Here is a 20,549-nt window from a genome sequence, read left to right as displayed (position 1 = left end):
ACAAATTGGCTCGGTTCACCACACGCTGTAACCATTTAAGGGGCCGCCAGCAAAACCGAGCGTGTTCCAAGTTCACAGGACTCCGTGCTCTTGGCCAGCACATCACCTGCTCCAGGCCTGAACCCCAGGGGCTCATCGGCTGTCGGGGAAGCGCACAGGGAAAGGGAAACGCTGGCCAGTCGCCATCCCAAATCAACCCAGCCTGGGATCACCCAAATGTGTCGGCCAGACGTGGACCCCTCAAAATGATTTCCGTGAAACTTCATGTTTCCATTTGTTCCCAGGGAGGCAGCCGGGCAGGACCTTTAACTGTTCCTGGGCAGGAGAGAAGCTGAAAAGGAGCATGAGCGAAGTCAGCATTGTCCCCACACTCCCCCCGCCCCCTGCACTCCTGGTCAGACAAGGAGCCCACTTCGTGGGCCAGCTGGCGACACTCATGACCTTCTGCACTGACATGGGGACCTTGTCTGGGGGACCTAGGAAACTATCTATTTCAGTGGCTTTGTCTACACAGAGAGCAGCAGTGTTCATAGGCGTCTGTTTTCTGGTCTTTGTAATAAGCCTGGATTATTATTGTATCATTTTTCATCAAATGAAATGAATAAATGTAACATACGGGATGAAACATTTTGACGTCTATACAGACTTCTGTAACCATTATCCAGATCAATATGCAAAAGATTTCCACCACCCCACAGAAGCCTCATCACCACCAAGCCCCCTTCCCCTAAACTGCCGATGGGTGTAGTTTTTTAAAGAAAAATTTCCAGACAGTGTGATCTGCAGAATGTGTGTAAGCTTAGGCAAAGTCCAAGAGTCATTAAATAAAAAGTGTTCGCTGCAGTTATCCCCAGGGTTGGGAGACGCAGGGGCAGTATTTTAATTTTCTTCACAGTGTGCTGGGTTTTCCAAATGTTCTGTAATCAGCTCCTATAGCTTTTATAATGGGGAGGTGGTGTGATTGTGTGTGTTTGGAAGGCTGGCTCCCTTTTTAAATAGTCTCTCCAGATGTTGTTAGCTGGGCCTTCTGAGATGAGGACTGAACTTTTCTTAAAGGTCCAGATTTATCCGTTTGCTCTATCAGGGGAAGGATGTAGTATCACCTCACATCAGCAGCCTCCTTGCTTGGGAAAACAGAAGACAGACAAGCTGAGGGGGATGGGAAGGGTCCTAGGGCTACCTTCAACCTCTGCAGAAATGGCCAGGGAAGTGAGGTTCTGCCCCTGATGCACCAGGTGAACTTGGCCTCAGTTTCCCCACCTGTAAAAGGGAAGCACTGAGCATACTGTTCTCTAAGGACCCTTCTGGTAGGAACATGATAGAATTCAAAGTATAATCATGTTCAGGAAGGTTTGGAGTCAGGATGGAGTTCCTAAATGGGATCAGTTAATCCTTAGTTGGTGAGAAAACTTCGAAAGATGTGTCTCCCTGCCTCAGGTCCAGGGACGCCTAAACCAGTAGCCACAGATTCATAGGCCTTCAGGGATCTACCAGGTGACACGGAAAACAGAAATGGTCTAAGTAGAGAAAGCAACCCTGCCAGCCCCTGGGCAAGGGGCCCCTGACAGTCACCCTCAGCATCAGGGAATTAATAGGGAGCAGTGGGGCCTGGGGCAAGCACGCATTTCATCAGCACAGGCCGAGCGTTGCTGTGGCCCACTTGCCTGCTTTACTGATTTTTTCACTAAACCTCCCAGTATTTTAACGGTTGGCCAAGCCAAACCCATCTGTGAGCCAGATGCAGCCCAGCAGGTGTCAGATAGTGACCTCTGAACTTGACTACCTAAGACACTCCTCTTAAACCTGCCTAGGCTGAGGTTCTAAAAACAGCATTCTGCTCAGTTCTCAAGTTCTTGCTCACTTCCAACTGAAACTTCCTGCACTAAGCCCTTTTTTATTTGTGTGTGTGGGTGGAGGGATGAGAGAGAATTGGCTCTTTATTAAAAAAAAGAAAAAGAGAAAAAAAAGCTTTCAAAACTGGATAAACAGCCCAGATGCAGTGAACCAAGAACAAGTGGGCATCAGGCGACCCACGTTCAAGTCCAGCTCCGCTGTGTATCGTCTGCTTGACCTCCAGCGGGTCACTGCACCTCTCTGAGCCTTAGTGTTGCATCTGTTCCTTTCTCTCCCTCTCCCCACCTTTGCCTCTGCCCTGGGGCCCACCACTCCCACCCAGGCCTCTCAGTGATAATCACAATGAGCGCTGCCTCTTCTGGAAGAGAGTCTCTGGCCTCAGGCCTGTCCCAAGCCTTTCCCACTAATTCTCATTCCAATAATTCTATGTGCTGGGTATTTTGTTCCCATTTTACAGATTGGGAAACTGTGGCTAGAGCTTTTCTGCTAGTAAATGGCAGAACTGGGTATAAAACTGAGAAGCAGCCCGGCTCCCCTCTGGCCACCACAGTGGCCTTTGTTACACAGCCATCCAATTCTGGCCTGGTGCTTAGGGCTACCGGTCAGCTCCCAGATTACCTTCCCTACTTCTTCTGAACATCCTGCACACTCTAGCCAGGGCTGTCAGTCATCCATGTGCCACCTGCAAGTGGTTTTCTTGCCATGTTTACTTATCCTGATTTGTCATTTGCTTGATATCTATTAATAGCAATTCACTTAATGTTTTTCTGTCTATTCATCTGCAACTTGAATTTAGTTTTATTTATTGTCATGTGTTTCTGCCATTTAAAAACCTCCTAACACTCCTAAGATGAAAACCTGTAAAATAAAAAATGATCCTCTGAGTGCCACCTAAAATCTCCCTGCTAGAATCCAAGGCGGGGCCACCTAAGGAAGTGCCGCCTGGTCACAGCTCTGCCTCAGCACATCCTGTGCCCCTCCCTGGGCTGGGCGAGCTCCTAGCTATACTTCAGAGCCCGACTGATCTGCATTCCTTCTCTTTAGCTTTCCAGGATACACATGCTTCCAGGAAGAGGGGCCTCCCACCACCTAGCACACAGCTCAGGACTCTCGGTGAACAGGCCTAACTCCCCACGGACCTGGAGACCCCGAGGCCCTGGCCCACACAGGGCCTGCGGGGAGGACCACCATGTAGCAGGCTCCTTGGCAAAGGTGAATGAATTGAACTGGATTTGAGCAGTTCCTTCAAAGTAGGGGATGGGATTGCAGGTGACCCAGGGGACCATCTTGGGAGGACTGGCACTTAGTGTGAAATCACAGCAAGAAAGCTACTCTCCAGTACTCCTGCTGACACCACAGAAAGTCAGGGGGTCGGCATATCTTGAACACCTCTCAGACACTTCCTAGCAGATGAAACCCGTCCTCGTGCGAGGAAGGGTCCACGGCCAACCTCTTCAGCTACAAGTGACACACATCTGCCTTCATTGTGTAGATTTTTACAGTTAATGTCTATTTATGGTAGCAGATGCTGATTTTTTTATAGTTATGATATAAAACTTCCTATTCAAATATATTTCATGTTTCTCAAGGAAGTCGATTTAAAGAAAAATATTGAGCAAAGACATATTTTTATTATTTTCATATATATATAACTTTCATATATATATAATATTTAATATATATATATATATATAATTTTTTTTGGTACCTGAGATTGAACCTGGGGTCACTTAACCAATGAGCCACATCTCCAGCCCTTTTTACAATTTTATTTAGAGACAGGGTCTCACTGAGTTGTTTAGGGCTTCATTAAGTTGCTGAGGCTGGCTTTGAACTCATGATCCTCCTGCCTCAGCTTCCCAGGCTGCTGGAATTACAGGCGCACATCACCACACGTGGCTTCTTAATATTTGGTCAGGTGAGTGGATTCATAAAAGTTGTTCAATAGACACTGAAATGTGGGAAATGTGGGAATGGATAAGCCCTAAACTGCTTCACCATGAGAATCTCCCACACTGAGCTGCCCCCAAACACTAGACAATCATTAATCAAAGCATTCCACAAAAATTCTACTGTAATGGGGCCATGAAGGAGGAGGAGTCTATGGTGGGCTAGAGCAAGAGCCAGGGGAATGGGGAAGGCTTTGCTAAGATGATACCTGGGTGGAGATTTCCAGGAAGAATAAGTGTCCCTTAGGTAAAGGTGCCCCTCCCCGCAGGTACAGCATGTATAAAGACCCTGGGGCACAAGGGAGCATGAACCGTAAGAGTTTCTAAACCAAAGCCAGAGTGGCTAGAGTGTGGAGGTGAGGCCAGAGAGATGGGCCCGTGATAATCTTTAATATATAAAGACAGAAAGGTTAGGAAAGTCTGCCCACCATACCCAATGAAGAAAGAGTTGTTCCATCTCTGAGAGGGGCAGCCCAGTGGCTGACCCTTGATCTGAGTATCTGGGGTTTGGTGAGGGGTTTCTGGATTCTAAAACTAATAACTAAGTTAGGTCCAGCCAGGAGAGGTGGGCAAACGCCCTTGGGCAGACTGTGGCTCAGGGTGGCAGTACAACTGAATGCAGGATTAGAATCCAGCCTGTCCTGACTTGTACTTCCTGGTGGAATGACTGTGGCTAGTCACCTAAGCTCCCAAAGCAAAGGCCCCCACCTGTGGGGTAGAGATACCAGCGATCTACTCTTAAGAGCTGGCGTGAAACCCAGCATAGTGGCACATTCCTGTAATCCCAGTGACTCAGGAGGTAAGGCAGGAGGATGGCAAGTTCAAGGTCAATGTGGGCACCTCAGTGAGACCCTGTCTCAGAACAAAGAATAAAAAGGGCTGGGGATGTATCTTGGTGAGAGCACCCCTGGGATCAATCTCCATTTGCACACACACACACACACACACACACACACACACAGATTGGTGTGAGAGACATGAGCTCCCACATAAAGTGGGCACAAGGTCTTGCTTGTAGGGAGAGGTAAATAACCACTAGTTTGAAATGGTTATTTTCGAAGAGCTGAGCGATGTGTGTTAATGTGTCCTGCTGGTGCGATTTAGGTACCTGGTTTTGCAGTTTGTCTGTGACATGGATGAAGGTGTGTACCCATATTTTGGCAGCACGGGAGAGCAGGTTGCTTGTATGAAGAGGTACATGCATCCAGCCATGTGAGCCGAGGGGAGTATGCCTGGTGGGCTCCGTGTGTGTTTGTGGTGTGTGAATCCACTTCTGTGCGGAGTTCTTCTGCGTGGCGTGCACGAGGGAAGACCCACACCAGTCCAACATGGTGGGTCCCAGTCAAGGGGTTAAAGCCCTGGCCTGTCTTCACAGCCCTTCTCCAAATCCCCCGTGATTAGGAAAATCGCTCCTGTGAATCCGCCTGGGGCTCCTGGGCCTGTCTGGAGCTGGGCTGGGATTCTCTGAAAACAGTCTTTTCTTTCATTCCGTTTCTAGATTCTGGCACAAACACACATACGCATCTCTCCAGATGGTGCCAACCTTCTCCAGGTGCCAGTCTGGGAGGCTCAAGCATGCAGGTATTGCCCTCCTTCTGCCCCTCCCCAGGTAACCCCCCATTCCTATGGGAGTACCCCATGTCCGACATTTGATTTTCCAGCCCTGGGTCTAAAATAGCAGAACCAGTCCAAATTTTGGAAAGCTGTTCCTTTTCCACTCTGCACCATTAATCCGCCCTGCCCCGCTTTGCTGGGCTCCTCTGGGAGGGAATTTTAATTCCCCTCTCCACCCAAACCCCGCACTGGAATCACGTGCATATCTGACCATCAGCTCCCCATCTAAAATGCAAAACCACCCCAAGTGTTGTCCAAGGCCCACGAGCTAGGATTCAAGCTCAGATCGTTGCTCTGGGTTGGGACAACACGAAAGTTTACAAATCATCCAACCATCCATTTCACGCCTGGAGAGGCCAAGGGAGAACTTGGCCTCGCACCCGACCCATGCTGGGGTGGGGGGCGGTTCTGCAGAGACTGCGGGCCAGGCACCCGGGGTTGTCTCAGCTGTAAAAGTTGCGGCCCGCCCCGGGCCCCCAGGGCGGTCTGGTAGGGGCTGGGGGAGAAAGGAGCAGAGCGAGGTGGTCCAGGCCTGGGCAAGCGTTACCATGGTGACGGGTCCGGCGGCCGCTCCTCTCCTGCGCTGCGCGGGTCTGTGCGTCCGAGGGGAGCGTCTGTCCTGTGCAGCCCCCGCCAGCCTAGCCCCGGAGCGAGCGGGACTGGCCGGCCCGGGACGCTGACCCTGGCCCCATCGCAGGGTCGATCCGGGTCTGGGACGCAGACCGAAGGCCAGGGTGCCGGGAGAGACGCGCGGAGCCCGGGACTGGGGACAGCCAGAGAGCGAGGGGCGGCGCCCGAGGTCCGAGCGCCGCTCCCCGCCTGGGCCGGGAGGGCGGGCGGGCGGGACAGCGGCCCCTTTGTGCCGGCGCCTCGCCCCCCGCCCGCCGCCGCGGTGATGAGAACCAGGCGCCCCCGCCCGCTCCCCGCTGCGCCGGCTGCCAAGAGCACTGGAGCCGCTCCCGCCGCGTGTCCCGCCCGCTGCGCTGCTTCCCACGGCGCCCCGCCTGGGTCCCCAGCCCGCCGCCCCAGCAGTCCCGGGTCAGAGCCCGGCTGCGAAGTCAGAGCTGGCCGCCAGCTTCCTCTCCTCCGCTTCCAACAAGACACCGGGCTTTGAAGCCTCAGTCTCCATCTGTAAAAAGGGGTCGGGGAGTGGCGGCGACGACGATGTGGTTGCTGGCTTGCCTCCCCGCCCCCAGATTGGGGGTCGAACCTAGGGCCTCGCATATGTCACCGAACTGCACCCCCAGCCCTTGTTTAGAATTTTAATTCTGAGACAGGGCCTTGCTAAGTTGCCCGCTGGAGCTTGCGGTCCTCCTGCCTTGGCCCCCAGGTAGCTGGGGGCGCCGCCACTCAGGGCCCATCCCTTCATCCGAGCAGAAGGGTCGGCATCTGCCCTAACGTGGTCTGCCCCGTGAGCGCCTCGGCTCATCCTGACTGCCCAGGTCAGGGCTTGGAGATGAGATGGCAGTTCTGTGGCTTTGCCACTGTTCCCATGGGAGAGAGACTGAGAAACTAGGAGATGGTGTCTATGGGCTGAAGGTTAATCACATTCATGCCTTGAACCCTAACCCCCAATGCCATGGTAGTAGGAGGCGATCAGATCACCAGGGCCCGGCCCTCATCAATGGTACGTGTCCTCAGCAAGTCCAGTAGGATCACAAGTTTAAGACCAGCCTGGACAACTTAATGAGGCCCTGTCTCAAAATAAAGAGCCTGGGAATGTAGTTCAGTGGTTGAGCGCGCTGGGCTCAATCCCAGTACCTGGTGTGGGAGGGGTTGTGGAACCCCAGAGAGCACCTGACTCCTTCCACCACGTGAGGACACAATTAGAAGGCGCCATCTGTGAAGCAGAACACGGGTCCCCCACCAGACACCCAACCTGCCTGTGCCTTGATCTTGGGCTTCCCAGACTCCAAAACTGGGAATAAGTTTCTGTTGCTTAGAAGTCACCAGCCTAAGGCGTTTTGTTAGAGGAGTCCAAACAGCCAAAGTTATTTCTGGGTGGAGGACTCAGGGATTCGTCCATTTATTTATCAAATGCTGTGCCAAGCACTGAGCCAGAACAAGACCGTCTCTGTTCTCAGGTAACAGAATCTAATGGGGAAGTCAAGTAAGAAACAGATAAGCAGAAAAAATAACCGAGTGAGGTAATTGCTAAGACGCAGAAACACAAATGTTGACATCAGGAACTGCAGAGGGATTGCTTAGGACGGATCACCTACAAGGGGAATGTAATGGCTTGTTCTGAGAGGGAGGGATTCCAGGAACAGCATGTGGGGTGGCAGGTTGGGTAGAGAAACAGAGTTCCAGTCAGTGAGAACAGTATGTGCAAAGGTCCTGAGGTAGCATTAAGTTGAAAGAAATCAGAATTGAGCAAAGAACTGAAAAAAAGGATAAGCCTGGTGGTAAGGGTTAAGTTCAAAACCCAAGACTTGTCCATGGCCCAATTCCCAACCCCACAGGTGACCCAGTGTTTTGGCAGAGGGAACCTGAACTAAGAGCCACCCCTCTCGCCTTGTAGCCTTTGACAAGTACCTTCACAACCCATGGATCTCCATTTGCTCATCGTTCCTTGAAGACTAACAATCCCCGATAGTTCAACTACACCACACAGCCCTGAGGAGCCCTTGATGGTGTTTATCAAGCAATGAAAAACACTTTACCACCTGCAGGACAGTCGGGGTGGTTTTGGTGTCACTAGTGCACGTGTTTAGGAGAGAACAGACTTGGTGCCTGCTGCAGAATTCTGCAGGAGTGGGGACGGGCGGTGGCAGCTTGGAGGGTTTAGAGGCCCAGGTTGCAATGAGACAATAACATAACAGCTAGTATTCTGGGGTTGCAGGCAACAGAAACGCATTCTGAATTAGTTAAGCAGAGAAAGCGCGGACTGGGAAGGTATGGGGGCTCACAGAATCAGCGAGAAGACTGGGGGCCCATCCTCTGGAAAGCACAGAGCATGCAGGATGCTCCAGGGGCCACGAGTCTCCAGGAATGAACTGGAAACACTGCAGACTGAGGGAACTGCATCAAGACAGACAAACACCAAAGCAGAACCTTCCAAAAGAACTCGCAGATGCTTTCCTACGTGGGCGAGTCATGAGACGGATTGAATTACTGTCCTCATTTTTAGAGATGACAAGCTGAGAAAGAGATGGCCTATTGTCAGATAAACAGTAAACTGTGGATTTCAGAACAGGACAAAACTAGGGAATTCTAGAAACTGTGTTATCCTCTACGTTGCTGAACGAATCCCAAGCATTCTTCCTGCCTGGGGTCACTCCTTGCTCGATTCAAACCCTTAAGAGATTCTAACAGGGTCGTGTGTCCAGGGTCCCACTGAGACTGCACATATCAGGAATAAACAGTAGGTCACCCAAGAGAAAATGAGATTGAATAAGAAGGAGGAATGGACATGATTGAGCAGCTAACAATAAGCACCAGTACAGTACATTCCGGGGGCCTGGACACCCTTCACACCTTTACACCCCTGCACGTTCTTCCAAAAATACACTCTGCATGTGATACAATTCCACACACAACCAACACCGCTGACACATGTGCGCGCACACACACACACACACACCTGTGTGGTTTGGACCCATAATATGTGTGAACTCAAGGAAGCTGAACTGTCTCAATCTCAGATTCATCCTTTGGAAAGAACAGGAACAAACAGCCTCAGACTTCCTCATGGGGACTGTGGTAGGGGATTCAATCAGTTAGTGAATATAAATTTCTCAGCATTTATGTCCTATTTGGCAGGACATAAAATAGTGTCTGTTTATGTTTAGGGATCGATGGTTGGGAAATCAGCCTCTAATATGTAGGTTCAACTCTGGGCCTGAACTTCATTCGTCTCTCAGGGACTTTCCAAAGAATTTTCCAAAGACCATTCAAGCATTCACTTCCTCTCTCTTTGGCAAATGAATAACTGAATCATGCTCCGATTGCTACTAGATTTTGAGAAACAACAAAATTCATCATTTATCTGACAGATGGTGCAGATGGTGGGGTGAAGAAAATGGAGAAGGGATGTGGAAATGGTCTCTGCTGCTGATTTTCTGGGTGGTCCTGGGTAGATCCCTCCCTTCTCAGAGCTAGAGTTTCCTCAGCCTAAGAGGTTATAATCTCTTCTTCTCACTGGATTGTGAGAATCCAGTGAGATAATGCATTGAAAGAGTTTAAAATAGTGCCAGGTGTATAATAGGTCCTCAGCAAATGGCACTTCTACCTATGATTTTGAGATTCCCAGGGCCAGGTTCAAGGACACCTCACCAGAACTCAGGCTTATTTGGGAGAAGGGAGCAGCCTAATTTAAGCAGAATGTTATGGGATTCAGGATACATTCACTCGTTCAATAAATACACATTTCTACTTGAAGGATGCCAAATACTTGGCACGCATGTATATACTCACCTTCCTACGCACAATAGACATCAAGAATCAATCATGGAACTTCCTGTTGAACCCAGAAGCAACTTCAGAATCCTCCTCAACACAGAGTGCAGGCAGCTGCTACCAACTGATGTGGTTTCTCATGGTTCCGTGTTTATTTGTCATCTGAGGTCTAAGATTGATAAGGCAGACTGGCATTAAAGAAGACACAGGCTCCAGAGCAGAATGCTTGGGTCTGAATCTTGTCTTAGAACCCCTTACAAGCCCTTCTTATAATAAGTAGGTCCTACGGCAGTGTAATAGCCATGGAGAGCCCCCTTCAAGAAAGAGCCCATTGATACATGGATGTCATGAGGATCTGCTTCAGCATCTGAGCCAAGACTACACGCTTCCTGGGCAGCCCCTAACAAGCACTGTGAGCAAGGTGCCTTAGTCCATTTTCTGTTGCTGTAACAGAATCTCTGAGACCAAGTAATTTATAAAGAAAAGAGGTTTATTCAACTCATGATTCTGGTAGCTGGAGAGTTCAAGGTCAGATGCTACACCTGGTGAAGTCCACCACCTTGATGTTTGAGTTTTGGTGGAGACTAAGCATAATGAAACCATAGTTCAAGGGTTCCACACTTCTGCTTAATGTGGAACTCTTCTCCTCTACCAGTGCTTTCTGGTGGGCTTCTGGATAAGATTTTCTCAGCCCTTTCCATTCAGTCCTCCTCCCTCCCCCACTCCTTTAACAGAACTTGGATCTGCATCAGGATCCAGTGGCTCTCCCTTGCTCCTCCTGGTCTGTCTCCCCTTCACCTTCATGGCTGTTGGCCCCATTAAGCTCTTGCACGTCTCTGTCTCTGACTTCTGATTCCCAGAGGGCACAGGTGGTGTGAGCCCCGAGTTGCAGTGGGCTGGGTTGGAAAGAGTGGTGCTCTCTTTGATGGATGAAGAGGGGGTGCAGTGGTTATTGTGAGGGTGGGGCAACGAATGATAGGCAGGGAGACTGCAGGGCACAGTAGCAACCTTCCACCCCGCCCTGGAAAAACTGGCCCTTCCCATCAAGGACTTGATGGCACTGATAGCAAGTGACAGAAGCTCAACTCGACCTCGCTTAAGTGAAAAGTGTAAGAATCTTATAAGTGAGAAGTGGGTGCCAGACAATGGTTCTGTGCCTGCAGGGTCTCAGTTCAGCAATCCTACCACAAGGACAAGACTTTTTCCTGATATCATAGTAGTAATTCCCTGATTGGCCTTGCTTGGGCCACGTGTCTATTTACGAACCAATCGCTGTGCTTAGGGTAACGGACATTCTGATTGGCTGGAAGAGCTCATAGGCCCGCCCCTGGGTGGGGGCACAGGATGGTGTCTCTACCCAGGGCTGCCTGGAGAAGGGAGAGGTTCTCCCGGAAACCAGGAGGGTGGTGGGAACTGTTGTAGCCAGCTTTTTCTCTGCTGTGTCTATAGGAATGACCAGAATTTTAGGGGAGGAAAAGTTTATTTGAGGACTCACAGTTTCAGAGGTCTTAGTCCATAGGCAGCCGGCTCCATTCCTTAGGGCTTGAGGGGAGGCCGAACATCATGGGGAAGAGTGTGGCAGAGGGAAGCAGCTCACATGATGATCAGGAAACAGAGAGACTCCACTCGCCAGACAGAAATATATACCAAAGCCACGCCCTAATTCCCACCTCCTCCAGCCACACCCACCACTTCAGTTACCACTGCGTTAATCCCCATCAGGGGATTCATTCACTGATTGGGTCAAGACTCTCACAACCCAGTCATTTCTCCTCTGAACCTTCTTGCACTGTCTCACATGTGAGCTATTGGGGGACACCTCACATCCAAACCATAACAGGTACACAGGTCCCATCCTCCTGCCTCAGCCTCCTTCAGCCTCCTGAATAGCTGGGATTATGGACAGGCAGGTGCCACCACGCTGGCTAGTGATCAAGTCCTTGAGACTTTAGTAGTGAAGTCTTAAAGGGAAGAGGAAAAGCATGAATCAGAGGTACCCAATGGGGTCTGGGAGGCCCTCCCTGGGGACTTCAGCTGAGACAGAGAGCAGGAGCATTCACTAGTGACAGTCACCGGGAACAGTTAGAGGAACAGCACATGCAAAACCCCTGCCACATGAGAGCATTTTAGAAGCACAGAAGAGGCCAAGAGTGACCAACACAGGGCGACGGGAGGGTGGGCAAGGCTCTGCAGACCAGGGAATTTGAATTTTCTCCTTAGAGCCACAAAAACCACTGGTGAGAGGGAATTAAAGAGGCCAGTAATGTGATCAGATTATCGGACAGGGGTTTTTCCCCCTAAAAGATTCTTCTAGTTGCTGGGTAGACGAGATAGTAGGAGGGGGCAGGGACGACAGGGACATCTACCAGCAAGGGGGCTGCCATGAGTACTAGAGAAGGGTCAGGCTCCCAGTAGAGGGAAAGCCAAGAGTTAGGGCTCTCAGGGGCCTGGGCCTAGAGGCCTCCAGGCAGGGGCCCCTGAGGGCCAATTAGTGCCGCAACCAGCAAGTCCTTTAGCCTCTGTCCTGTGCCCTGAAGTTTCTCTTTCCCTCCCAGTCCAGCCCTTTCTTGTTTTTGTGGAACAAACTCCACCAGTGACTCATCCGGGACCTGGGCTTCTTGTTCCCCTCTCCCTTGGTGGCTTTGGGCTCCTGGGGCCTGTCGGGCTCCTCCCTCGTCATCTGGGGAGGCCGTCCTAAGCCCTGCAGCTGCTGGGACAGTCTTGAGGGAAGGAGCAGAGACCCGCCAGCCTTGAGCACCTCCCACTTTCTGCTTCTGGTGTGGCTCATCCTCTCCTCCCCCCACCCACCAGGGAATTCCTTCTTTGCAAGTCCTGTGCATCCTTCCAGGTTGACTTCCTCTGGGAAGCTATGCCTCGGGCCCAGGGTGATCTTCCTCCCTCTGCTTAGCCGGGCAGGGGTCGCTGATGGAGTCGCAGAGACAAATGTGGTAGCAGCTCAAGGAGGAACCAGTGACACCCTCCAGGTCAAGCTAAAGGAGGTTTCCCAGGGGAAGGAGCATTTGCTCTGAAATAGAAGGAACTACTTCACTGTGGGGAGAAAGGTGAAAAAGTATTTCAAGCCAAAGACACAGCACACAGCTGGTCACTGCAAGTTGCGTCCGCAATGCGTGGAAAGGAGCATACAAATGTTTGTTGAATGAATTAATGTTTGCGGGGAAGATGGAGAAATCTGGTGTGGCTGCATCAAAGTTTGCCAGCTGGCAGAGCACTCACGAAATCGGGCAAGCAGAAGTTTAAAAAGCCTACCATGGAATTAGTTGTCAACATCTAAAAATTGGGAGGCTTCACCTAAACTCCTCTTCCTCTGTCCAGGCACCACAATCCAGCTCACCGGAGCCCCTGCCTGGCTCACTGGCTCATCCACAACACTTCCTGAAGGCTGTGGACATCTGAGTGTGCACCCTGATCTAGACCTGCTGCTCCTTGAGGTTCTGGACTATGCGTTGTTCACTGGTCAAGGCATACAGCAAGAGCTAAATAAGTGCTTGTCAGCTAGGTGGATGGGTAGTGTGAGGGTTTTAAGATGTGCCCACAAATTTCTTAATGCTCCTCCTTTTTAAGGTGAAATCCCCTTCAGTGTGGTCTGGACTCTGAGACCTGTAAAGAATCAAATGTGGAGGAAGCGATGGTGTCTGACTTCAGAGACTAGGTCATTATGGTATCTGCATGGCTGTTTCTTGGTTCACTTGCTATGGAGGAAGCCATCCACCATGTTGTGAGGACACTCAACCAGCCATGTGGAAACACCCAAGTGGTGATTGTCAGTCATTTGTTAACACCAAGTGGTGCATGATTGTCAGTCATTTGAGTGAGCCCAGCTCACTTAGAAGTGGATCCTCAGCCCAGCGCAGCCTCGGATGACTGCAGCTCCAGATGACAACTTGAATACAACCTCACAAGAGACCCTGAGCTAGAGCCACCCAGTGAAGGTGCTTCCAAACACCAGATCCACAGAAACTATGGGAAACAATGAGTTTATTGTTGTTTCTGGCTCTGAGTTGTGAAATAATTTGTTAAGCATTAATAGACAACTATAACAAATAGATGGATGGATGGGTGGAAGGATGGATGGATAGAAGATGGATAGATGGATGGATGGATGGGATGGATGAGTGAAAGGTGTACTAGGTAGGAGTGGAGGTTCCATGGAAAAGTAAGGGAAATCTCAAATGGGTTTGATGCCCTGGAAAGCTGGAAGAATTTCTAATCCAGGAGTGCCATGGTCACCTCTAAATTTTAGGCTGGTCACTGAGATAACCAGGAACGGGAGGATGGAGTAGAGGAGTCTTGAGCCAAGGGTTCAACCAAAAGCTGGAACAACCATCCTGGAAGACAGGGTGCCCTGTGTCTCCAGCCCAGCTTCCTCCAGCAGCAGTCCCCACTGTCCTTCCCACCCAAGGTCCTTGGCCCGGCAGACCCTCTGAACAGTGGAGAAGGTCAAGGCTCCAGCATTTCTCAGAAGCCTCGTCATCCTCCTCGCTCAGAGCCTTCTTTGTGCAAGGGAAGCATTCCTCCCTCAGCTGGTTGTGGACTCAGAGCAGGGCTGGTGGCCTTCAAGAATCAGAAAGGGGAAGTGAGGAGCTGTGACCCTCTGGGAAGACCTCACTGGCCTCAAAGGCATGGTGGGTGTTACAGTCACCAACCATCCATGGGGCTAGGCCCACCCTGAGATCCACTGTGTCAGCATTGTTTGGAATGACACAGCTCATGTCATGGAGAAACGGAGACACAGATGGACTGACCCATAGGAGAAGGTTTAATACCAATCAAAACTGTGTTAAAATGCCACTTCTCATCTATTACGTTGCCAAATGTTCAAAGTTAGACAGCACGTGTTAGGGAGGCTCTGGGCACATAGGCACAATCACACATTGTTGTGGGTGCCATGGTTTGGATCTGGAATGTCACTCCAAAGCTCTTGTGTTAAGGTCTTGGGTCTCAACTTGGTGCTATTAAGACAAGATGGAACCTTTGGAGATGGGCCTAGGCAGAGGTCTTAGGTCTTAAGGAATGTGCCCTTGAAGCGGGTGCTGGGTATCCAGTCCCTGCAGATTTCTCTTCTCTTCCCCACCATGAAATGAACAGCTTTCTTCTACCACATACTTCCTGCCATAATGCACTGTCTTGCCACAAGCCCCAAAGCAAGTGAGCCCGTTGACTGTGGACTGAAACCATGACCCAAAATAAACCTTCTCTCTATAAGTTGATTATCTCAGGTATTTTGTTACAGTAATGGAAAACTGACCAACACCTGAAGATGTCCGGTGGTAGCAAGCCTTAAAAAGGGAATTCGTAATATCCAGTGAAACAACATGCACTTATCTTCTGATTCAGTGCTTTCATGTCTAGTATATACAATGGCAATGCAATCCCACAAATACAAAAACAAAAAGAAGAACAACTTTATACACAATGCTATTTATTATTAAGTTCATCAAAGGATCATATTAATAGCAAAATATTCATTCATATAAAACTGAATGAGAAAACTAAGGTATACAAGTGAATGTTATACACATGGCCTATATGGAGGGATTTCCAACATATAGTTAAGCAAAAAAATAAAATTAGGGTACAAAGGATTGTATATAGTATGCCACCTTTCACTTAATAAAAATATTTCATTTAAGAAATTCATTATGCAAAAAAAATTAAAGGAAAAAACAGAAACTAATTGAAAATGGTTACTCTTAAGGACTTGGTGGGAATATAATGGAGAAAAAAAGAGAGGAGAATGACATTTCCCTAAAAATAATTTTATGTGGCCCCAACTTTTTAATCATGTAAATACTTTACATGTTAAAAAATAAAATTAAATAAAAAGATAATGTAAACTCTAAACTTAAAAAAAGATGAACTTAACTGTATATCAAATTAATAACACAAAGAAAATTATCAATTCAAGTACTTTTGGCCCTAGGAGTCTAAGAGATTGATGTTGTAATTCTGAAATTACTATCTCTGTGTCATATGATGGAAGAAGGGTGTGAACACATCTATGTTTTAGGAATTAGGGTTCTTACTATGGGGAAAGGAAGCTTAAAATGGGGAATGGGGGAGGGCTCCGTGCCTTCGAATTTTAGTTGAAGAATTTGGCACCGGTGACCAGGGAACAGCAACATCCCCACAGCAATGAGCACGCTTGGTGCCAGATCTGGGTTCATAAGTGCCATTCCCCACTAAGCAAAGCCAGGGTCCTAAGAGGAATGGCAGAGTCCAGCCTCTGTGTCAGACAGCAAGTGAGCTCAAAGACCAATGAGGCCCAGTCAAGAGGAGCCAAGTCCAGGGGCGCCCACTAGTCCAAGTTCTCACCACATGATCATCAGAAGAAGGGCTTGGGTCTCCCCGTTTGAGTGAGAGAGTACAAACAAGTCAGGAAGTAGGATAATTCATGAACTAGAGAATACAGTTGGAGATGGTAGTATAATAAAGATACAGGTAGATTGATAGATATAAACAAAATATTTTACAGAAGTTATAGACATCTGTATTCTCTTGCTCTGTCAGCTGATGGAGAGCTCAGAAGCCCCTGACATCCCAGTAGCAATGAGCACACCACGTACGCAGAGTTGGGTGTCTAATCCCTTTCTCCAGTGAGAGAAACCAGGGAAAACAGCTGGAGAAACAGCTGGTTCTAGGTCTGGAATAGGAAATACCCGCGATGACCCTGGAGCATCATGGCACATCAAAAGGTAAGCAGATGCTTAAACAAACGGAAAAGCCCCACGGTAGGGGAGGCAGGACAAAGGGACACAGGACATGGTTGAAAGACCTTCCAGTGACCCATGCTGGAAAGATCTGAGTGAGGAAATAAAGCGTTCTGCTGACAGAAGTAAGTGAGTGAATAAATAAATGGGAGAGAACAGACAAATCTCCCATGCGGAAGAATACCAAATGATTCATGTGGGTACCGCACCCTAAGGAGAGGGAGCGTCATTCCCCCTCCAAAGTGTGAACCGCACTTAGTGACTTCCTTCCAAAGAGTATAGTGTGGGAAGGGGGAAGAGTGACTTTACTGACAAATACTACCTCAGCCAGGTGATCGAGGTCAGTGTCCACAGGGATGTCGCGTGGATAATATGTACTCTGACATGCCCAGCAATGACGGGGTACAGAGACCCTCCATTTTACCCCCTCCTGCCTTGCAAGATGTCCATGGTAGAGTCAGGATTTGAATCTACCATCCTGACTCCTAGCCCAGGGATCTAACCCCAAACAGTGGAATGCTGGGAATGGCAGGCACCCGGAAGGCCTCTTTCCAACATCACCAGATCTGCGGTGGGGCACTCATTTCACAGGGAAGCTGGGGTATATTGGGGGCTGGGAGGGAATGTAGAATCTGCCCATATGACTTTGCAGGGTGGAACTGCAAAAAACTGTCCCCAAGCCGCATCCCCACAATGGCCTCTGTGTAGCCAGGCTTTCCCATTCCCCAGGGGCCCTCAGCACTGACGTCTCCCTCCCCCAATCCTTGGCTTCCTCTCCCTCCTTTCCCCCATTCTGGGGATCCAGGGACACCCAAGGACACTCCAGGCCTCTTCCCTTGGTGTGAAAACACTGGGCGGGTGCTCCAGCGACAAGGAGGGGGCCGGGGTCACGCTGGTCTCACCCTCCAGCCAGCCCAGAACGCAGCTGCTGATGAAAGGGCTGAATTGTCTGGGCAGCTGTGCTTGTTTTCCTTCCCGGACTCAGTCTGCAGCCCTGGGGGGAGGGGGGAGGGGAGGCGGTCACTTTTCTTCCTGTCCCCACCCTGGGAGTCCTCCAGGACTCTCCTCTAAGGCCCTCAAAGTGCTGCTTCTGCTTTCTGGTTTCTTACAAAGCAGAATCTCAGGTCTGCAGAGTGGGAAGGGGCCTCCAAAGGCATAGTTCCATCTGTTGTCACAGAAGAATGACTTGTAGGGGTTTATTACACACAGACATAACCTCTTCCCCGCAAAGCTCAGAACCCAAAGGGCTAGGACTGGAAATTGCAGTTTTAATAAATATAGCTGGTTCTAGACCCTTGTTTATAAAGATTGAAAAACAATAGGACATAGAGAGGGACAGGGACCTGCTTAGGATCTCAGAGCAAGATGTATGGCTGGATCCAGTCTAACCAACTGATTCATTCATTCATTCATCGAGACAGTCACTCAAAACTAGCGTACCAGGCCCTTCACTAAGGATTTCCCAGAGAGGGGGTTTGCTCACAAGATGCTCACAATAAACTCACGAGAAAGCAAACAAACAAGTCCATTCTTCCAAAGCACAGTGATAAGAACTGCATTTGAAATGTCTGAGACATTTCTGGGGCCCAGGAATGGGCATATGGAGGAAGTGAGAACCCAGCAGGCAAAGAGGCATGGTCAGATTAATGGGAAAAATTTTGGCAGGAGCAGGAGGATTCTGCGGAGCCTGCGGGACAGTGGCGGTGGCGCGGGAGGGGGCCGGGACAGTCTGCCAGCATATCAACACGTTTTTTGAGTGCAGATTGCTCACTGTCAGGCGCCTATCATCCGCCATTTGCCTGCCTCTCGCCTGTCCATCGCCTGCCTTACACCTATCCATCAACCAATGCACGAGGTTCACCTCCCCATTGACCGACAACAGTCAGCAATCTGGTCGCCGACCACCAGTGGAGCACCAGCTGCCTGCTCTTGCCTGGAAGTTCACTGTGACAGTACCTGCAGGTTTGATTACACGTGGTTGCCGCCATTTTGAGACAACAGCCAGGCCCCATAGGACCCCTGGCCAGACTGACTGAGCCCCGTCTCCAGGATCCCTCAGCCCGACCGATCACTCCCTGCCTCTGGGGCCCTCACATCGACTGACTGCTCCCTGCTGCCAGGACCCCCAGACCAACTGACTGCGCCATATCACTGGGACCCCAGACTGACTGATTGCACCCGGTCTCCAGGATCCCACAACCACACCAAACACGCCGGAACTCCAGGACCCCTGCCTAACCAACTGCAACCCGCCTCCAGGACCTCCTGCTGACCACGGCCACACCCTGAGCTGCAGCTCCCCATTTGCTAACACATTTGGAAGCCAGAGCGGCCACCTTGGATAATCCTGGAAACCGGAGCTCCGATCTTTAGGTGGGGCAAATCCCTTCCTGCGACGCCTGCTGGAGGCTTGAAGCTCATTGTCAGGTACCTCTCATGCATCAGGCTACTGAACTCTGGGAGGTTTCATTACTATATGACTGTTATACTGTAGATTTTCTTTTTTCTCCTTATTGAAAAAGTTTAAGTTTTTATTTCTTTACTTTTCTTGCTCTCTTTTCCTTTTGTTTACCTGTTCCCTCAGAGTCTCTTTCTCCCTTTTTTGCATGCTAACATCTAATTTTTTTTGATTACACTCTCACCCTTTCTATTATGTAGAACTTCTGTATATTCTTTTCTTATCCCATTAACAGCCACATTCTACATCCCTCTGCATCCTCTTTGTCGTCCATTTGAAACTGCAGACCTTATTGCAAAATGTTTGTTTTACTGAAGATAATATTTGAACTTATTCTGTTTATTATGACAATTTTGTTATTGTCCTCATAGGGGCTATTTGGTCTAGGATTGCATAGTGTCTGAATTGGGCACTGCTAATATTGATCTCCCCTTAAAGAATGGGTTTTGGGAACCTATAGGGCCACTATAAGCCTATAGGGGGAAATCTGCAATACCCCAGATCTGCACTGCTAGAGGGGAAGATACATGAACAACATGAAAAAACAAGGGAAGAAAATGATCCAAACAAATCTACATTCTATATTAGTAGAATCCAATGACAGTATGTTAAAAGAAATGTCAGAAAAGGACTTCAGATTATACATGATTAGGATGATTCGTGAAGCAAAGGATGAGATAAGAGAGCAAATGCAGGCAATGAATGATAATACCAATAAGCTGAAAGAGCAACTGCAGGAAGCAAAAGATCATTTCAACAAAGAGATAGAGATTCTCAAAAAAAACCAAACAGAAATCCTTGAAATGAAGGAAACAATAAACCAAATAAAATGCTCAATGGAAAGCATCACCAAAAGACCAGACCACTTGGAAGACAGAACCTCAGACAATGAAGAAAAAATATTGAATCTTGAAAATAAAGTTGCCCAGAGAAGATGGTAAGAAATCATGAACAGAATCTCCAAGAACTATGGAACGTCATGAAAAGACCAAATTTAAGAATTATTGGGACTGAGGAAGGCACAGAGATACAAACCAAAGGAATGAACAACCTATTCAATGAAATAATATCAGAAAATTTCTCAAAAATGAAGAATGAAATGGAAAATCAAATACAAGAGGCTTACAGAACACCAAATGCACAAAATCACAACAGATCCACACCAAGGCACATTATAATGAAAATGCCTAACGTTCAAAATAAAGATAGGATTTTGAAGGCTGCGAGAGAAAAGCATCAGATTCCATATAGGGGGAGACCAATACGGATAGCAGCCGACTTCTCAACCCAGACTCTAAAAGCTAGAAGGGCCTGGAACAATGTATTTCAAGCTCTGAAAGAACATGGTTGCCAACCAAGAATCCTATACCCAGCAAAACTAACCTTCAGATTTGAAGATGAAATAAAATCCTTCCATGGTAAACAAAAGTTAAAAGAATTTACAAATAGAAAGCCTGCACTACAGAATGTTCTCAACAAAATATTCCATGAGGAGGAAATGAAAAACAACAATGTAGATCGGCAAAGGGAGGAACTACCTTAGAGAAA

The 20,549-nt window shown here is 48.9% G+C and overlaps 1 protein-coding gene across 4 annotated transcripts in view; it reads right to left on the bottom strand.

The window, feature by feature from the left end:
* Kiaa1755 (KIAA1755 ortholog) overlaps positions 1 to 9,921 on the bottom strand; it is a 41,171-nt gene extending 31,250 nt beyond the window's left edge. The window contains exon 1 of one of the 4 annotated variants that reach the window (XM_047540710.1): positions 9,834 to 9,921. In XM_047540710.1, the coding sequence (XP_047396666.1) occupies positions 9,834 to 9,854 (21 nt within the window). In that variant the 5' untranslated portion in view covers positions 9,855 to 9,921. Of the gene's footprint in view, positions 1 to 5,964; positions 6,337 to 9,833 lie in introns of those variants that run through there. The other 3 variants (XM_047540709.1, XM_047540707.1, XM_047540708.1) reach the window with 3 other exon arrangements.
* Between the last annotated feature and the right edge of the window lie 10,628 nt (positions 9,922 to 20,549).

The sequence above is a fragment of the Sciurus carolinensis genome, chromosome 2 (assembly GCF_902686445.1).
Source record: "Sciurus carolinensis chromosome 2, mSciCar1.2, whole genome shotgun sequence".
In the NCBI taxonomy this organism is placed as follows: domain Eukaryota; kingdom Metazoa; phylum Chordata; class Mammalia; order Rodentia; family Sciuridae; genus Sciurus; species Sciurus carolinensis.
This window is presented reverse-complemented; position numbering and strand designations above follow the sequence as displayed.